Here is a 21682-nt window from a genome sequence, read left to right as displayed (position 1 = left end):
TTTTGCAGTCAATTTGGTCAGTACTTGTAAATTGAGCTTTCCATATGCTGCAATAATAAACTGTTCATTCATGTAATTGCTCCTGTGTCATGCGTTTAAATATTTGATATCTAAACAATTGTTTTATACAATACATTGTGCTGTCCCATAAAGTTCTACCATGTGTTAACCTCCTGAGGTACAAAGCACCTTTATGGTGATCCATTTCTTGTTTACCATTTTCAAAAAGACAATCCAAGAGTCCAAATAATTTTTTTAATCAGTGATAAAATATTTTATTAATCACATCACCTACCAATAAAAACATCCCAGTAGGGTCTATAGTAAGACCGATGCACTATCATGACGGAATCATGGTTGATTTTTCTGAATTGACTTCTGATCCCTTCTGTGGTTTTAGTGGCTCCGGCTCCGGCTTTAGTTCCCCCCCGTCTTGAGAGGACATGCAGATGGATCTTTTTCTGCAAAAAAATACACGGATATTTATTATTATTATGTTATTATGTCATTAATTGTATAGCACCTTTCATACAAAACAATACAGCTCAAAGTGCTTTTAATATTATATAATTATTACTATATAATATATATGTATTTAGATTGTATTTGAAGGTGTGTGTTATTAGCCTGACGTTGTAATACTCATAATTCTAGTCAGAATATGAGTCTGATACTGCTCCATTGGGCTGTGATTATGGGGCGTGTTTCAATCGAACCAGAAAAAAATGCCTCTTCCCTCAATTAGATACCTTGAACTAATCAGAGCAGCGTAGTATGATCATAACATAGACCATAGGGGATAAATTAAACTTTTACCGGATCCCGTAGGAAGAACGGAAAAAACATCTTTTCGATCGACAAATGCCTTGATTGCGTTTCTCTGTTCCTCTTTCAAAATGAATGCGCTGTCAATGTCTTCTAAAACAGACTCGAATCTACACATTTTAGCTCTCCAGCAGCAGCCATGTTTGTTGAAAACAAATTCAAGCCAAGCACTCTTTGGTGACGTGGTTGATTACATTGATGCCCTGACAATTTGATTGGTCCGAACAAATTCTGGTCGGGAAATTTCTCCCCAACGGAGCAATGCCAGACCGAACTTCCCTGACCTCAAATGTTGTGGGCGGGGCTAAGTTCGTCTGGTATCCAGGCTAGTGTGTTATAGCTAAATAAATGAATACTGTGACTAATGAATACTGTGACACAATACAAAATGCATATTGGGATTATTAGGTAAAGTTAGTTTGCATTGTATTTGGCCTATAGAATTATAGATATGCCCTAGTGGATGAATTTTGATTCTGAGAGCACCTTGTTTGCTCAATGTCATCAATGGTCTCAGGCAGCCGTGCATTGTTGGTTTCAGGTAGAAGCCAAGCCACTAGTCCAGACACGATGGCCACTGAGCAAAACACCACCTCAGGGAGAGGCTTCCACACATCTTCCAAAAGCATAATGAGAGGCGAGATGGAGGCACCTAGACGAGCCATGAAACTGGTGTAGCCAACAGCATTTTGTCTGTTTTTGTAGACACAACAACAATGCAAGTCAGATTAATTTCTTAATTTGAACTTGATTTCATCAGTCACAAAAAATTGAGATAATTCTCTCTGTCTTACCGAACGGAAAGTGAAATTGCTCACCTGACCACTGTTGGAAACAACTCCGTAGTGTATAGGAAGACTGTGGTGAATGAGGCTTCGGAAAGACCTTTTCCCAACACTGCTACAATGGTGCGAAACATCCAAAAACCTAAAACCCATTCACACACACCAACCATCATTCCATTTCTATATCATTGGTTGAAGTAAAAATACATTGCATGAAATATTTTCTTTGTATGGGATTCATTACTTTTGGGAGTGAAGATGTTTATCAGGATGCATATCCCTGTGAGCAGAAGGGTGCCCACTTGGCTGTATCTGCGGCCAATGATATTCAGACTGAAATAGATGAGAAACTTGGCGGGAAGCTCGATGGATGCGTAGATAAAATGAGTCAGGTAAAGGTCCAGTCCAAAGCCAGTGATGTTCAAACTGATGCCATAGTATGTAGATGCAACTCCGTACCTAGGAGAGACATGAAATGTGAAACCGGGCTTTTCAAGTAATTTATTAAAACATCTATTCACTCACTCAGGGCATTCACATAGTTTACCACACAATGCCTGTGAGCACAGTCAGTCTCCTCATGCGAGGGGTCTTGATGAGGTCCAGATATGTGAAGCTGCGGTTCTGGTGGTCTGCTGCTACAACACTCGATAAAGTCTAACCAGAAATATTACAATCAGTTTGAGAAGCACAGAACAAGAATGGTTTATAGAACAAAGTCAAGACTCTCACCTCTGGCTTAATTCTGGAGGAGAATTCTTTTCTGCCGTTAATGGTGGCACACCTTTGCAGGAAGTAGTGAGCTCGTTCTGTTTTCCCATTGGCTATCAGCCAGCGGGCTGATTCCGGGATCCACCTGTCACATCAGCCATGAATGAACACATCACAATACTTTAACAACCACTTGTTCAATTGACCTATCGCTAAGCCCCGCCCTTCGAACGCAGATGGGCCAATGGCAGTATAGTAACAGCTGCACACTAGTCTGGATGAGACACCAAGGTTGTAAGACAGCTCTCTTACATTTAAGAGTATGGAGATGCACCCTCGGACATCTTGAGTTTACAGCTCCATAGGATAGCAATAGAGACCATGATTTTCCGGTTGTTTTATGGGGTTTGTTGTGATTTAAGTTCAACAAAAATGGTCAAACGATGTGCATGGGGTGGATACAACACTGATACGAGGTATCATGAGAGGATAGGCAATGGGGTATATTGTATCTCATTTCCTAAACGAAAACAAGACAGGGCCAAATATCTCCGGTGGTTTAAGCTGTGTGGCAGACCACACAGAGAACTCTGGAATTTTCCTTTGTTAAAGCAATCAACTAAGCCTACGGGATAAAAGGCATATTCATTATTCACATTATTGTCATTGACAGTACCTGCTTACTTTCACCACTGATGTTATGCTCGGCTTAGGCAAGTTATCTCTGGTTCAAACTTGCTAACGTTAACGTTAGCTATTCACTAGCTGCGCTAGCGTAGCTTTGTCAGTTATTGGACAGTTTGTTAAAAATCGGCATTTCTATTAAACAAACGATATGCACAAGTATACATATGTTTAATAATGGATTAACATGACAACGTGAACGTAACACACGCATGCTGGTAATTAACATCATTACAATAACAAGATAGACAGTTACCATATGGTTAGGACACTGTCCTATCAGGGGCAGGTTAATGCTAGTTAATAAACGTAGGCCTACATCTCAATTATGGTTAATCTGCTCGACATACTGTATAGGCGAACTTGATATATGATGTTGAAAATAACGGATGATGATTCCTATTATGATGATTCCGGATGTAATATGACATGAACGGCCACTGTTGGATTGTATCTAGGTTTTAAATATTCTAGTTTGAAGTTCTTTTCTGTCTGCTGGGTGGATAACAGACATCTTTGTCTTTTCTCTTTTTCTGTCTCACTTTCTCTGTACCTGTGGCTCATCTCACTCTTCTATGTCTTCATTATGCTCTCTTTCCATTGTATTAGGTCATGGATATATGTTGTTCCATGATGATCGTATGTGCAGCTAATACTATATACTGTATAACCCTAACCCAAACTCAAAGATCAGGTTAGCCCCCATGTCTCCATCCATGCGCCTTCTATTCCAGGAAATTCATCCCAGCAGCCATCAAGCTGGCCCTAGAAGGGTGGCGCCACTGGCTCGAGGGGGCGGAGCATCCATTCTCCATACTCACAGACCACAAGAAAATGTAGGCTTGAAGACTTAACCCCCGACAAGCCAGATGGGCCCTCTTCTTTGCCCGCTTTCACTTCACCATCTCTTATCGTCCAGGGCCCAAAAATGAGCTTGCTGATGCCCTCTCCAGGACCCACAGGGATGCTGAGGGGTCGGATGATCCTGAGAGCATCCTCCCACCACATGTGATCGTCTCTCCTTGTGTATTCGTGTATTCAATGGTTCATGGATGATCAGATAGCCCTAGCCAAGGCTGAAGATCCTACTCTGGTGGGCACCTCCGCTGGGCAAGCTGGAGCCAATTCCTCCCCTTGGTCGAGTTTTATTGGCCCCTTCACCATCACTCAACAGATAAATCCCGTCACCTACAGTACAAATTGCAGCTTCTCCCTCATCACAGAATTCAACCCATTATTCATGTATCTTTCCTCAAGCCTTATCACATGCCTGTCACGTCTCCCTCCTCTTCCTCCTCAGGGCCTCAGTGGAGGCGAATCGCCCTTAGCCGCTCCTGTTGGACACTTTCCTAAACCAAACCCCTAACCTCAACCAAATTGTAGTTTATAAAGTTTCAACAGATAGTTTGTTTACAATCTGAGCCCCTGTAGATAGACTATATGGGGACCATCCAAATAAAGTGTGACCCAAATAAGTATTGTGTTGGTTCAAATCATAATAGGCACCACTGGTACCACCACAAACTGAAACAGGGCTAATCACAAGGGCTAATGTTTTATCTTATATTCTCTGTATTATGTCACATGTATAGTGCTCTTACCACCAAGTTATGATTGCAAGCACTAGAGGAGCGGTGACCGTGATAATCAGCATTCTCCAGTCAGGGACCAAGTATGCAATTCCCGCAAGCATCATGTTGCCTAGCGTCCAGGATACACTTCCAAACACGCCAATAAATGTCCGATGCTCTATATCTGCCCACTCCACACCTGCCGACGAAACATACAATGTACATAGAAACAAGATTAGATCGTTCAGTGAGTGCTGAAACCTGAGTAAATGATTTAAAAGACTTTTTGTTGCAAAATTATATTTGACTTTAAAACTAAGGGTTAAACAGAAGTCTGTGAAACACTCAACTGCTCAAAAGTGTTGCGCTATAAATGGTATTGAAGTATTCAAATATTTGTCATCTATCTCTATAGAGACATTGAATGATCTCTATCCTTAGACCCTGTGTCAACTCCAAGATGACTTTCATGCCTTGAAGGTCCAGTCGCAATTCTAATCTCATACATTTCAAGTAGAGCCTGGTGTTAGTAAAATTCTCAATGAGCATAAAGATTATTTTGATATGAATATTTGTGTTTCAGGTCACACCTGGGCAAGTGTATTTGTAATGTCCGCACCCATTCCCTACCCGTCATGTCAGTGTTTCTCTGAGAACCTGTCCTGGCTGGAGTCTTTGGAGAAACTTTGTAGGATTCCACGACTGGCAGACTTTTGAAATGTAATCCCTAACAAGAGTCATGCAATTTGATAGCCTAGATGCCAGCCCGAATTTAGCCCCGCCCACAAAATTTGAGGTTGGGAAGTTCGGTCTGGCATCGCTCCGTTGGGGAGAAATTACCGTCGAGCCGAAGCGGATCTAGCCAATCAAATTATCAGGGCGGGCTTTATACGATGATGGACAGATGGCTTGAGTTGAATTAACGGTAGATTCGAAATCGTACCAAGATGGCGGCGTCTCGGGAGCCTGTTAGTGGGAAATATTTCATGTGAATTAAGCTATCTACACAACTTTTTTAGATGCGTCTGGCATCTCTATAAGAGGGTATGTCCGTCCGTCTGACGGTCGGTCTGTCTGAAACGCATTCTTTCAATTGTAATTCCCTCCTGTGTCCACAAGGTGGCAGAGTTGAGTTGACGCATCTTGTTGTCCGCTCGGACTTGTTATGTCTACATTGACTTGGTTAGTTGTGTATGTGCAGCACAAATGTTGCAGAGTATTGTAAGTCTTAACTGAAGCTCTCTAGACCATTATTGTTAGGTTATTGCTAACGCTTAGACCAAAAATCCATTGAAACACATTGTAGCTAGCTAGCCTCGTTGCTAATAAGCATAACGTAGGCATGCATATCTCACAGATATTGACAGCGCATACATTTTGAAAGAGGAAGAGAGAAACGCGATTATTTTGTCGATCGAAAATATGTTTTTGCCGTCCTTCCTACGGGATCCGGTAAAAGTTTAATGTACGTATAAGATGGTCATACTACGTTGCTCTGATTGGTTCTGGGTATCCAATTGAGCGAAGAGGCATTTTCTTTCCTGGTTCGAGGAAACACGCCCCATAATCACAGCTCAATGGAGCAGTATCAGACTCATATTCTGCCTAGAATTATGAGTATGACATCATCAGGCTAGCAATGTGACACCCAGGAGAGTAAACAGATCAGGAGGGAGACCAGTTTAAAAAGCTCACCACAATTTGTGCTGGACCAGTGGATAGAATAATTTCCACTGTGCTATATTCCTGGTCCAAACATCACTTTTGATTGAGGACAGGAGTTGTATGATGATAATGCACATGTACACACGCAAACACTTTATTCTCTCAAATGAAATTCAGATCTTGAGTTCCCCCTTTATTTTTACACAGGGTCAGTTTGACTTTTTATGCAGTCCACCTGCCTAAATCTTCTTTATACTTCTTATAGACTGTGAGCCTATTTAGTGTTTATACTCACACACATTGTGAAGAGTAGGCTTGTTTATGAACAGGGCAGTCTTAAAGAAATAATTGTCAGCCTTTATAGAAGAATGGCTGAATTAGACATAGCCTGCTGAATTGTATCCTGGAATAATTTTTGTTGTTGGTGTTATTTTTTTTGTTTGTTTATGATTTGATTAAATAATGAACTGGCTCAATCATGTTTTCTTAAGTTAACATTTGCATTCAGCCCAATTAGGTTATGTTAAGTGTTTTCAAATAGGTATATCTTTATAATATCAGTTTAACAATGTTGTTTTTCACTTACTGTTGATTATTACAATTAACAGTATTTGGATTTTCAAAGACATGACATGACAATATTCCTAAGACCATCTACAGTACACAGTTTGGCTTATCGTTAGAATATCACTGAATAAGTCATAAAGTCAATATCCCGAGAGAAGTTCCCAAACAGACGATCCTGCCCTGTTTATCATTAAAGAAAGCAGCCTCCAAGAGTCGGCATTCAATTCAAGTGATTTCTTTGCAGTTGTTACTTACAAGTGGATCAGGAGAGTGTAAGGGTGACGCAAAGTGGAGCATTCTGGGCTGTCTAGTGCTTCAGCACCGGAGTATTAGTCGAGCTGTTCTAAAACCCGTTGTTTAGGTAAAAAAGTATAAAGAATATTTGTTTTTCAATCAAAACATGCATCCCGGGAGATTACCTCCCGAGACCGTTTTTTTTATGTAGCCTATATGCCCAAAACAAAATACTAACACTCTTTGCTACTTCCCCAGACAGAACGTCTAGGACTGAAACATTGTAGCACATATGATGACATCTCCTGCTGACAAACTGGCACGCTGTCTGTATGATGAGTGTTTCCCTTGTCTCCAGGAAGACTGGCATAAAGGTCATCCTAAATGCCACACGCATATGGCTGAAATATTGAAGTCGCCTGCAATCGACTTAATCAAAGCTCCGCTGCTATTTGACCGATTTTCCTCGTCTTCCCCAAGAGCCAAATCTCACTTGCCAACATCCTCTATGCACCCACATTTAACAGAATGGCCTTAAAAGCTGAATGATGGTCAAAGGGGGAAATATATTTGGCATCTATGTCACAAAAATGTAAACAAGTCTGTCTGAGTTCGAAATATGTTTGTCTCAGCGCTACTGTTGATACTTTATATAATATAGAATAAAATAAGACACTAGCCTATAATAGAGTTGATTGTATTTTGATACAGTGGCCCAGTATACAGACAGGAGTTATGAATACGTCATGTTAACAAGGTTGGCTGAGTAGCCTTGTAGTTATTTTAATTATGATTTTTTTTTTTTATTCTAAGAGCAACAGATTTACGTCTCAAGATGCATGTGTTAAAGTTGGTTACAGCAAGATTGGACACAGCATGATTGACCCATCCATGAGTGTTGCAAAAAAACTTTTAAGGACAAGACAGGGCGAGACGGCCAGTCGGGACGAAATGCTACATTGTATTAATGTTGGTAGACAGGTAGGGTGCAGGGACTATATAAAAGGTGCTCCCTCACATTCCCCTTAGAGTGACTAAATGCCTCATCCATTTACAGATATGTCTAAGGAAATTCCACTGAACGGATTTTTTAATATGTGGCGCGATTATCTTCAACTCGGGGCAGTTGTAGAACACCTCGGGCATGATGAGAGACTGAAGCCTAAAGCTCACGAATTTAAACAGCAGCGCCTACCGGTGGTGCATATCGGACAACCAGCCAATGAGCAAAAACGTTCATCAACGCACCACAGTTCCGAGAGCAGCATGTCAGCGTGCAGCAGCGGCAGTCGGAGCTCAAAGGACGGTTGTGGATTTTGTCGACAGAACGGGGAAGCTGCTGATGTCTACCTCAGTCACAAATTGAAAGCAAGAGATGGCAAGGTACTCTGTCCCATTTTGAGGAGCTATGTGTGTCCTTCCTGTGAGGCAACGGGGGATAAAGCTCACACTCGTCGCTATTGTCCCTATTCAAGTGAGTGAGAGTGAGCTGTGGGACACGTTTTCAGCGGACATTATGTTATTTTGCTGTTGTTCAGGGCATGGTTAAGTTTGTTTTTCTTGTTTGTTGTCTGTTGGATCACGTTTTGGCAGTAAGCTACTGTTACCCAAGAGTGTTCTCTGAACTATTTTTGTACTAAAAAGATAATTAAAACAAAAATTCTTTCGTGGAGTTTGTTTGTTTTGGTTTCACGAGATGACAAGTGCATTGTAGCCTACACAACCACAAATCGGCATTTGATTTAAGTGCAATTTCCTTACTACATTGGTATGCCGGTTTGCACTGTAACGCAGTCAATTGGCCATTTGTGCTGGGCTAGGTTAGGGTTCTTTGTAAAATGCATGTGCAAATCTGAATGTTTCCAGGGAAATGGCGCCTCCCACCTTTGCCATTAATGTGTTCCCATACATTCAAATACTACAAAATGGATCCCATTAAACTTTTTTAAACGGTCCACGAATGCTATGATCCATACATTCTTGCCGACTGCTTTCCCGACCGAAAATGCACAATGGGAATGTACACAATTATTTTTCAGATATATTAATTGTTCAAAAGCGGATGGGATTAAGTTTAGACACCATAGTACCCTAACCGTTCATTTGATTTCCCATTGTGTCTAGGAAGATAGCATAACATTTGATTACCTTTTTTTTTTTACAGAGATTTAGACAAGCAGGTATGCACTTCTCAGGTAAATAATAAACCTGTGCTCAAAGGGTTTTTGTCAGCACCTGCTGTCAAGCCTAGTGTTGTCTTGTCTGTCCAATAAAACATATTAAATTGTATGCATGTCTTGGAGCATACAAACCCTGTTAAGATGACATGTCAATTCTTGTTATACAAACATTGTACAATTCATTGTATAAATGGATTTGGAACACAAATGTATCATAACCTAGTAGGCCTAGGGTACAGTTCACAGGCATACTCACTGAGGACAATGGAAATAATGCTAATTCCTGTTATTCCAAAGCCAGTGAGGAATCGAAACACAGCAAACATGATGTAGCTGTTTGATAGGGCGCTGATCAGACTGAATATGATAGCCGAGATGTAGGACACCAGTAACATACTCCTGCGGCCATACCTGGAAATAAAAGAGTTTATGAACAAGAAAAACCTTTGAACTCCAAAAAACCTATGAACCCCAAAAATACTTTCATGATGTAGCATACTCAAAGACATGTTTTCAGGTTTAAACCTCAGAATACGTAGGGTAATATTTGTTTGCCATTTCATTTTTGAATGGTAACTGAATATTTCCTTACTTGTCACAGAGGACACCAAAGAATACTGCCCCAAGCATGACTCCAATGAAAAAGATGGTCGCAGAGGCTTTTGTCAGCCCTCTCTTATCACAGACCAGATCATACTGAAGAGGACAAAACAAATATAATAAAGGAAAAGAGGTGGAGAAAGAAATTAGATTAAGACCAGGACATAGAAAGAATAACATGCTGGCTTTGATGTCTTATATCTTTGTTTATGTCTTGGGATGAATGCATATTTTCATGCAACGTCAAACTGAATGCAGATGAAATGATACTTCCTGAAATGACCACATGGAATTGTACGGTCTATTTTCCAGGGTTATATGTAGCAGCTGGACATGAGTGAGTGAAAGAGTGAAAAGGAGACAGAGATACTGATGGATATACCTCTGTAACCAGGGTGCTTTTGAAAGTGCTGTTGTCATACACCCATCCTTTCCGACATCGTTCTGCAGGAAGGTCAGTGGCATTGGAAGAGTTGAACAGCAGGTGGAACTGGGGCTCTGAGTACGTAAGACAGGAAGAGGGTGTCCCATCTGCCTTCGCTGGAATACTGACAGCCAGTCTCTGCTCACCAGTGAGACTCTCAAAGACCCCCTCAGCATTCAGATGATGGTTGATGTCACAGTGATGTGACGGTGTGGCCGCTATGAAGTTGTTTAACAGGAAGTGACAGGGTAGCGTGATGCGGGGAATCACCATCAGTGTGATAAGGGCGATCTGAAATCGTCCAAATCCATCCGTCTCTGCCAGGATGCTTTCGAACCTCATCCTGCCCCACAAATCAAGTTATCAGTCAATATTTCAGATGATTATTTGTCTCTTAGAATGCTGTTTTATGCTCATCCCCCCCCCCCCCCCCGCTTGTTTTTGTTACTTAAACGTACCCACAGTCACCATCAATTCATGTTAGTCCACCAGTTTCCCACATCTAATATGAGTTTCAAAAGGCGTTTAGAATAGGACGTAAGATTTCCCTGAGATATCTGGGCTCTATATTTTTCTCATCAATATTTGAGAGGGTAAGTACCAAGTTGAGCTAAGGGTTGCTCAAGAAGTTATGTTTCTGTTCAAACTACATACATACATAGAAACATACATACACACACACACACAAACACACACACACACACACACATACATACAGCCGCGGAAAAAATTAAGAGACCACTTCAAAATTATCAGTTTCTCTGGTTTTACTATTTATTGGTATGTGTTAAAGTAAAATGTACATTTTTGTTTTATTCTATAACCTACTGGCAACATTCCTACCAAATTTCAAATAAAAATATTGTCATTTAGATCATTTATTTGCAGAAAAATGACAATTGGTCAAAATAGCAAAAAAGATGCAGTGTCTTCAGATCTCGAATAATGCAAAGAAAACAAGCTCATATTCATTTTTAAACTACACAATACTAATGCTTACACTTAGGAAGAGTTCAGAAATCAATATTTGGTGGAAAAACCTTGATTTAAAATCACAACTTTCATGTGTCTTGGCATGCTCTCCACCAGTCTTTCACATTGCCGTTGGGTGACTTTATGCTACTCCTGGCGCAAGAATTCAAGCAGCTCGGCTTCTTTTCATGGCTTGTGACCATCCATCTTCCTCTTGATCACATTTCAGAGGTTTTTGATGGGATTCAGGTCTCGAAATTGGGCTGGCCATGACAGGGTCCTGATCTGGTGGTACTCCATCCACACCTTTACTGGCCTGGCTGTGTGGCATGGAGCATTGCCCTGCTGGAAAAAACATTTCTCAGAGTTGGGGAACATTGTCAGAGCTAAAGGAAGCAAGTTTTTCTTCCGGGACAACGTTGTACTTTGCCTGGCTGAGGTTTGTAAAAGACCATAAGGATTGAAAAAAGCGGACTGGAGGGTCTTCTAGTTCGTCTTCTCTGATGAGTCCAATTTTCAGCTTTGCCCAACACATGGTCGTCTGATGGTTAGACGGAGACCTGGAGAGGCCTACAAGCCAGAGAGTCTTGCACCTACTGTGAAATCGGACTCATCAGAGAAGACGAACTTAGAAGAACCTCCAGTCCGCTTTTTCAATCCTTATGGTCTTTTACAAACCTCAGCCAGGCAAAGTACAACGTTGTCCCGGAAGAAAAACTTGCTTCCTTTTGCTCTGACAATGTTCCCCAACTCTGAGAAGTGTTTTTTCCAGCAGGGCAATGCTCCATGCCACACAGCCAGGCCAGTAAAGGTGTGGATGGAGTACCACCAGATCAGGACCCTGTCATGGCCAGCCCAATTTCGAGACCTGAATCCCATAAAAAAACCTCTGAAATGTGATCAAGAGGAAGATGGATGGTCACAAGCCATGAAAAGAAGCCGAGCTGCTTGAATTCTTGCGCCAGGAGTAGCATAAAGTCTCCCAACGGCAATGTGAAAGACTGGTGGAGAGCATGCCAAGACACATGAAAGTTGTGATTTTAAATCAAGGTTATTCCACCAAATATTGATTTCTGAACTCTTCCTAAGTGTAAGCATTAGTATTGTGTAGTTTAAAAATGAATATGAGCTTGTTTTCTTTGCATTATTCGAGATCTGAAGACACTGCATCAATTTTGCTATTTTGACCAATTGTCATTTTTCTGCAAATAAATGATCTAAATGACAATATTTTTATTTGAAATTTGGTAGGAATGTTGCCAGTAGGTTATAGAATAAAACTAAAATGTACATTTTACTTTAACACATACCAATAAATAGTAAAACCAGAGAAACTGAAAATTTTGAAGTGGTCTCTTAATTTTTTCCGCGGCTGTATATACATACATACATACACACACACACACATACATACATACATACATACATACAGTACATACATACGTACATACATACATACATAGTCAGTGCTGATAAATGGTATGACATAGTTGCCCTTTGATGCTGAATTTTCAGTTCATGTTTATATTTATATGTCATCCATGGACAAATGCACTCTAATAACTGATTGATAACATAAGTTCTTGGAAAATGTGACAAATGCATGTTGTGTACGAAAAAATCTGGTTGTACATACAACGCATTATGTCATGTGTAATATGAAAACTTCTCTGTGGACTGGTCACAAGCTGCTCACATCTCAAACAACATTTGATCAGTTTTTTTATAACAGGGAAAACTAATATATTGAATAATTGAAATGTACAGAAATATGAAACAGTCACCTGTTGGGCGGCACGGTGGTATATTGGAACTTGAGCTTCACGCAGATATCTTCAGCTCTAAACTGACTGCTGCCAGCCTTGGTCTCCTCGTCGTCAGATGTGTTTATGGAGGAAGAGGATCTTGTTAAGCTGGTGCACTGATGCAGGTGCAAATCTGTGGTCCAAGGGTCCAGTGGCTTGTCAGAAGTAATCTCCCTAACCACCTACACCAAACAGTACAGTGCCGTCCAGCGTCCCTCTCCTTCCCTCGTCCTCTCTGGAGGGGGAAACTCTGAAGTACACCGCAGAGACCTGCTCAGCGGGATGACCAGCTGCTAGAGGTTTCCTGCAGGGAGAGTGGCCTCTTCTAGTGAGGGGGGTGGAGAGTCCAAACCTGGGTGAATGTCTCAGACCACCCCTATTTTTCTCCTCCTCCTCCATCTTTGGCACCTCTGGCTCTCACCCTTTGCCCACTTCAAACTGGGCTACTGTGCCAAGGTGTCTATGTGTGTGCATGTCAAGTTGGTTGGTCGGTATAAAAAAGTAATAAGTCTGTGTGTGTGTGTGTGTGTGAGAGAGGGAGCATGCACGTGCTTTGATTAACACTGGAGCCTATTGTGTTATATGGATCAGGATCAAAGCGGCTTTGTCGCAGGCGAAGGGACTTGGAAGTGGATGGACATTAAATCACTGAGTCCAGAAAGACTTTTTAGTATTCTGCTTACATGAAGGACAAACAAATGAAACACACTTTACTGAACTGAATTATTCTCACTGTAAACAGGCTCTACTCGCCCTGACCTTTGCTGTTGTGTGGCCCCTGTTTAAGCCCCCTAATTCCAGTGTGTTCTCACTAACACCAAAGGTCTCTCTCAAGTCACATGTGACATTCTTTATGTGGTTCCCAGAGAGAAAGTGTTGAGTGTAAATCAAAGGATTCTTCCAGTGATGTTGTCTTGTTTTGATCTGTCTGCTCATATTACCCAACACAGAGAACTGGGGTGCACCACACTGGCCAAAGAGTCCTCAGCAGCTGTGGCTCTCCAACAGAGCTCCCCGTGTTTCCCCTCCTAAAACAGCACCAGTCCAATCATAAAGTGCATCTTTTAGCATTTCAAAGGTGTAAACATGGTGTTCAATGAAGATTATCTTTTATATAGACTTTTCTGCTGTGCCCTCCACAACGTCTATCTCTGACTTTTCACATCCACAATCTCTTCTTAGAACTGCTTAGAATGACCTATGACCTTTCACTGAATGATTTTCTGAGTGGAAGACAATTATTGTTCCTCGTTGTCTTCAGCACTGTCTAACAAATGGTCCATCATTCACTGAACCTATCAAACTTTGTTCAGAGCAGTGTTCATCTGTTTATTCTTAGCCATAGAACTTTGGTGATAAAGTAACAGAGCTAGCACTAACCTTTCTTTACCTTTGCACTCAAAGAGGTGCTCCACCAACAGCATAACCTATGCAGGGACACTCTCGGAGCAGTAGTTTTAACAACATCACCCATCTGAAGAGCAACATTTTCCCCAAGGTTTTAGCCAGTAATATTCAGAGCATATTCAGGCACAGCTCATTGAGAACAGTCATGGATATTGCATTGCTTTTTTCTCTCTCCCCTAAACATGTAAAACAAAGCATAAAGTAGGTTCATTTATGTGTAACTGTTATTGATATGTTATTTTCATAGGATGGTCTACAGTTCAGAGACATGTAGGCATGGTGCTTTAATAGAGCCCCTCAGAAAAAATGAATCATCTTGTACGGCAGGATGGGAACCTTTGGATCGGAAAACCACCGATGGCCTTCTTCCACTTTTAATTACTAATTGGGTGTGGGTTATATGTTATTATAACACGGGTAGATGGAATTATAACACGGGTAGATGGAATCCACCATTCTGAGAGTTAGTTCCGGGGTGTGCTATATTCAACGGTATAGTAACTGTACGACCTGTTTTCATCTACCTGAGCGTTCCATATCAGTGTGCACTCAAAAGGAAATATCTATCCAAGATGGCGGCGTGTTGTGGCTAATGTAGTGGGGAATGTTTCACGTGAATTAAGCCATCTACACGACTTTTTATATGTCTAAATTGACTCGGTTAGTTGTTTCTGTGCTACGCAAATGTTGCAGAGTATTGTAAGTCTTTACTGAAAGTCTCGAATATTATTTGTAGGTGACTTTAGCGCTTAGACCAAAACTCCATTGAAACACACGTAGCTTTTGTGCTAGTCTTACAGACGTGAAGTTCCCAATGCTATTTGTCTGTTGCATAGCAACAGCCACACAAATGGGGACTATTTTCTCTTGGCTACTGAAATGCGATACACAATGTTTGGTGACTAGAACTTTTTTGTGCTGAAAGGCAGCTTAGTGTTTATAATTTAATTTTACTTAATATTTATAAAGTCGCTGGCAACCGTGTTATAAAAGCAATAAGGTACTCGAGTCAGTACGGTATCGTCAATAATGTACTTGTTCCAGGGTTTGCCGGCCCTCCGCTGCGCGTCGGGCCTAACAACTCCCTCGAACAAGTACATTATTGACGATACCGTACTGCCTCTCGAACCTTATTGCTTAATTATTATACGGGTAAATGGAATTATAACACGGGTAGATGGAATCCACCATTCTGAGAGTTAGTTCCGGGGTGTGCTATATTCAACGGTATAGTAACTGTACGACCTGTTTTCATCTACCTGAGCGTTCCATATCAGTGCGCACTCAAAAGGAAATATCTATACAAGATGGCGGCGTGTTGTGGCTAATGTAGTGGGGAATGTTTCATGTGAATTAAGCCATCTACACGACTTTTTATATGTCTAAATTGACTCGGTTAGTTGTTTCTGTGCTACATGAATGTTGCAGAGTATTGTAAGTCTTCGCTGCGCGTCGGGCCTAACAACTCCCTCGAACAAGTACATTATTGACGATACAGTACTGCCTCTCGGGGCACAGTGATTGACTGGCTCAAATCCTACCTCAAAGACAGAAGTTTCTATGTCAGTATTGGCAATTACACTTCCTCATCCATCCCCTTAAACTGTGGGGTTCCCCAAGGATCGATCCTAGGCCCCCTGTTGTTCAATTTGTATATGCTCCCACTCGGGCAAATTATCAAACAACATCAGATTTCATACCATAGCTATGCTGACGACACTCAATTATACTTTGCAATTTCTCCCAATGACCTTAGCCCGCTAGAATCACTTAATCTGTGCATAGATCAGGTCAATAACTGGATGTGTCTTAATTTTCTTCAACTTAATAGTGACAAAACAGAAGTTATTGTCTTTGGAAAAGTAAGCGACAGACACCAGGTCAGTGAATTTCTTAACACCAAAGGACTAAAACCAAAGGCCATTGTTAAAAATTTGGGTGTCATTCTAGATAGTGACCTATCATTCAATCAACATATAAAATCCATCTCTAAATCAGCCTTTTACCATTTAAAAAACATTTCAAACCTAAGAGGTTTCATGTCACAGGCTGATCTTGAAAAACTTGTCCATGCATTAATTTCCAGCAGAATTGACTATTGTAATAGTCTTTTCACTGGACTCCCCAAAAAGCATATTAAAAAGCTCCAGCTATTACAAAATGCGGCTGCTAGAGTTCTTACCAAAACCAGGAGAACAGAACATATAACTCCAATACTGAAATCTCTTCACTGGCTTCCAGTTAGCCACAGAATTGATTTTAAAGTGATGCTTCTTGTTTTTAAGTCCATGCATGGGTTTGGACCTTTATATTTTAAGGACATGCTCCAGCCGTATGTACCTCCCAGACCCCTCCGATCCCAGGATAGAATCTTGTTGGCGGCCCCTACTGTTAAAACTAAACAAGGTCAAGCAGCCTTCAGTTATTATGCAGTAAAACTTTGGAATCTTCTACCAGACCACATCAAAACTGCCCCCACCATAGACAGTTTCAAGACAAGACTAAAAACAAACCTATTCTCTTTAGCCTATATGTGAAATTCTCTATTTATTACGGTATGCTGCTTCTTAGTGCTAATCATAATGTCTCTTACCTGCAATTTATTGATTTTAATGTTTTATTTATTTATTTATTTATTTTCTTTCAATTTTCATTGTGTTTTTTAATTTTTATTTAAGTTTCTTTGACTGTGTTTCAATTTAAATTCTATGTTTGTTTCTGTAAAGCACATTGAATTGCATTTAATGTACGAAATGTGCTATATAAATAAATTTGCCTTGCCTTGCCTTGCCTTATTGCTTAATTATTATACGGCTCTTCAGAATGTTCCAAAAAGTACCGTTGATTTGAATGGGCCATCCCTACGTCAAAGGTCACATTAATTCCTGCTAACATACCGCTGCGAAAAGATAATGAGCGCTGTCATTGGCAACGGGTTTTGTACTTCTAATTCACATCTTTCATATCATTCCGCTAGAAGTCCAGTCATTTTAACGCAACAGTAGACAGTAATTTGAAGTCAGCAAGTAATGGGTTGCTATGCAACACCTGAAACTTCAAAGTTCTATTTGCTGCGCGTCGGGGTGTTGTTCGCCCTGTCGGGAATTATTTTTGGAGAATGACCTCCGGACAATACATTATCCCTTACTTATGTTGTTTATGTTGTTTTATGGTGTCTTTTACAAACATTCTAGAACTGCATAGTTCCATTTAGTTAACGTTCTCACACCCCTGCTGGTGTTCTTATCCCTATCCTTTGTCTCTGGTTTCCTTAAAACATAAGAGGGGTAGGCCTATTCATCAAAATAAATTGTAGGTATCCAAAGAAATTACCGTAGTGCACCTACCTAAAGGGTAGCAATATACAGTACATTAAAGGCCAGGAGCTAAGGCTGAGTTCTAATTAAAATGGAGTCAGATTAATTATGGTTGTACCAAGAAGGGTGCTCTAATACTGTATTATTTTTCAGCAAAGCGCAAAGACAAACACAGAGAATCCTTAGGACACCTATTCCTCCATTGGTTTGGGAAAATTGTCTTTTACAATCTGTCTAATGACTATGAAGAAACCCCGGAACCCATAAAAACAGGCTTAAACAGACACACCCAAAGGAAAGTTATAGAATGTCTTAGATTATAACAGAATTTGCTCAATGGAGACGAACTCTTTTTTGGAGATTCAGAATAAAAACCCTGAAGTCACCTCAAATGAATCAATGGAGCTTTTTATTGACTGGAACCTTTGATAAACCAGATAACTTGTCAGAAAGGTCATGTATAGAAGCAGATATTCAATAATGAATTAATTATGAAACACACATTCATGCAGTGTCCGCCGTGTGTCAACGAGTCCCGTAGAGGAGAGAACATGTTCATGACACTGAAGACGAAAGGAGGAGTAACTGTGACATCATCTCTGCTCGCCTGTGACACCATCTCTCTGTTCCCATCTCTAGACCCTGGGCCACAGTGTAAGACCCAGGGAGACTGAGCCATCTACACTGATTCTCACCCTTCACTTTCCCAGCCTGGTTGATGAATTACACCCATCTTCCATCCATCATTCTAAGGTATGGATCACATAGAAACTGAAACAAATTCATTCACAGGACATTTCAATACACATACCTCTCTTTTTTTTACTTGTCACCCTGTAGTTGTTTATTTTTATTGGTTTATAATTACATGTCAAGTACACATCAATACATATCAAGCTTGCTCAAAGAACTTCAATATTTAATTTTTCACTGACAAGATGATGTTGTTTTTTTTAAACTTCATGGCTGAGACCAAGCCTTAGCATATCTCAAATAATTACTGATATTCCTGTGTAGCCGTTGAGAGTTAGGGTGGGTGGGGTTGTTGGGGGCAGTACTGAATCATTCCATTTGAGTTAATCCCTTAGTTCAAGTGTCAAATCTAATGCTTGTTCTGGGTCATGAGCACAGACACGTTACTCAAAGGTTACTTAAGCATTCTGTAGTGCATAACCCTATTTGGCGTTTTGTTACATCAGAATGTGAAGACTCATAAACGAAACAAATCGGGAAGAAGGCTTTTGTTGTCATATTTCAAATCTCTCTCACACACACATCCTATCTCTAGCACACAAAACTGGATTTTGACTGTGTTCTGCTGAAACTGGGCATGGGCTTGTATGTATCTCTTTGTGTTTCTTACGCTTGTGTGATGAGCAGAGAAAAGGTGGAGTGTTGTGGACCCATTACAGTATTTTTGCTCTTGCCAGTTGAAACACAAATAAAGCTTGATGTCCCACTGTTCCACTTAACAGAGTCGTGCGATTTGGTTGTCATAGCAATCACAGCTTGCTGTGTGATTAACCAAAGCATTTCAAAAGACTTCAAAAAATAAATACAGAAACACATGGAAAACTTATGTCTTTGTTTTGTCCCTCTCCGCTTGGATTACTGAATAAAAAACTAATAACATTATTTCGTTTCAAGAAACTCTCTATAGACTACAGATCTATAGTAAATGATTATCAAACACCAAAAGCAAGAATTTCCAAAGGCATGCCGGCTCTCTGAGGAGTGCTGGTCTGCTGCTGTTGAACTGATGGACCAATAGGAGGAAAGTATTTGATGACATGACAGGAATTTAGCTTTGAAAAAGGACTGACATCACATGATGAGCACAATTTAGCTTTCCCACCTCAGATTCTTGGATAGAGTTTGCAGTATGTTCTGTGTGTGCAGTGTTTATGTACAGTATGGATATTTCAGTATCATTTTGGTATGCTTGATAACTGATATGAATTTGTGTTAGTAATGCAGTCTTTTAATGGACGTGTCCAAACCTTGTCTTGTTTACCATCTGTGTCAAGGTACCAAGCACTTTTAAAGAAAGACAAAGTTTCCTGACAGTTTGCATACATATCATATCAAATTGGTGATATTTGGCAGAGGTTTATAATCCTTATGGCTATTTGCAGAGTATACCTCCAAGTACGTATTGGGATAGCTTGTTACGTTAATCTGAATTTCAAAGCTGTATGATCTGTTGAAAAATGTAAAACTTAATACGTAAAATCAATCATTATCAATTCTTCTCAATTTAAATGGTAGATCTTAGAGTCTGGACTGGCTATATGAACTGGTGAAAACATGACTCATTTAGGAGACAAAAATAAAATGAATATAAGATTAACATTTAAATAAAATTAGATCACGCTTAGAGAACAGGAAAGTGCTTTGATTTTCAGATAAATAATTAATAAGAATCGTGATCTGCCATAATATGGGTTGTGATGTTCATATGAATGACATGATGACTTATTTCAACTGGAAGCATTTGTGACCGTGGAGTTCCAATACAAAGCATATTTCATTAAGGCAAGTGAGGTGTGTTGAGCTGTCAAACACACTCCAGTTTCTCTCACACACAAGCACGTTCACTCAGGCAAACATTCCCCAAGGTTACAACTGTATGTAAGGTATGCGTTTGGGTGCATGGCAAATATTGTCCACATCTGGATTGGTAAAGCAGCTGCAGCAGTTCCCGTGGTGACAGATGACATCACCACCCTGACTCCCTATCGGTTGGTCAGGTCTGGTGAGATCTGTCTTCTGTGGGGATGTCTGGTGGTGGTGACTGGCCTGGGACTTTGCCCAGTGCTGTGGTAATGTAGATGTTGAGTGGGTATTGACATATGGCTGGGTGTGAGGTTATTATCTGCCGGTAGGTTTCCCTTCCCTTCCCTCTCGCTTCCCTCTCCCGGGCGTGGCTGCCGAGGGGAGTGGCCTGTTCCTGTGGGAGGCAGGCTCATGGGTTCTGGTTTTGGGAGGGGGGGTGGAGGTTGGGCGGGGCGTGACAGGCTGTCTCTTCCCCTCATTGGTTGGCGGCTGGCGTCTGTGGTGCTGAGGGGAGGGGCTGTCGGTGCGGGAGGAGGCGTTACTGCGTGGGGAGGCGCTTACGCTGCGCGAGGCTGGGGAGGTCGCAGCCCGGGAGGTTCCACGCCCGCCACTGCGGTTCCCCCGGAGCAGAGCTGGGCCTGCTGCAGCCAGAGGGCGGTTCTGAGGAGCCGGAGAGGGACAGGGCTGTGACCTGGTGGACGGGCAGCCCATGCTAGAGACCTTCCGTAGTCTACTGCAGAAGAGAAGAAAACATACCTTTAACATGGATGCACCCAGGTCAACCATTAAACATTTACATTATATTGACATTCATACATTCTGTTTCTAAGCAACTTTGGATAAACAGAAGCACATTTAGGTGTACTGTAAGGTAACTAGGTTAGAGGTATTGTGTTTGATCTAGCCTGCACTAATGATACCAATCTCAGAAAACAGTGAATTGTGGTTGTCACAAGTGTCATTGAATGCCATTTAGGCTTCTGCAGGATTTAAATGAGAGCGTATGGTCCACTAACCGGTGCAGAGAGGAGGTTGCTTTGGTTGTCTGAGGGTGGGGGGGTACAGCAGGAGTAGCCACTGGTGGTGACGGGGGTCTCCTCACTGGTGTGACCAGCCTGGGGATCCTGCTCTTCCTCTGCCCCTCTGCAGCCTGTGGCCTGCCCCTCTCTCGGGCACCCCTGGTAGACTCATCAGACTGGTGAGTGTCATCCTCAGAGGCCGTGGCGGACAGGCTGGGAGAGGAGGGGGGGCCCGGCTGCCTGTGGCGGCTTTGCCTGCGCTCCAGGACCAGCCGTGCCAGGCGGGGGCGCCTGGTCTTCAGGCGACATGGGGAGCCGTGGTCTCTGTGCGAGGAGCGGTCAGAGCCACTTTCCTCCTCC

At 41.4% G+C, this 21682-nt stretch overlaps 1 protein-coding gene across 1 annotated transcript; it reads right to left on the bottom strand.

Moving 5' to 3' along the window:
* Nucleotides 1–340: 340 nt before the first annotated feature.
* Nucleotides 341–10588, bottom strand: LOC308373659 (solute carrier family 22 member 7-like; the record flags this gene model as incomplete). Its single annotated transcript, XM_080849255.1, has 10 exons — nt 341–461; nt 1312–1518; nt 1644–1752; nt 1855–2069; nt 2158–2267; nt 2343–2466; nt 4607–4775; nt 9479–9633; nt 9815–9918; nt 10205–10588. The coding sequence occupies 10 exons, from the start codon at nt 10586–10588 to the stop codon at nt 341–343; spliced, it is 1698 nt and encodes a 565-aa protein (XP_080705381.1).
* Nucleotides 10589–21682: the final 11094 nt, after the last annotated feature.

Source organism: Sprattus sprattus (genome assembly GCF_963457725.1).
Source record: "Sprattus sprattus genome assembly, chromosome: 12".
NCBI classification, from domain to species: domain Eukaryota; kingdom Metazoa; phylum Chordata; class Actinopteri; order Clupeiformes; family Clupeidae; genus Sprattus; species Sprattus sprattus.
The sequence above is the reverse complement of the archived record's forward strand: the minus strand, read 5'-3'. Positions and strand labels throughout refer to the sequence as shown.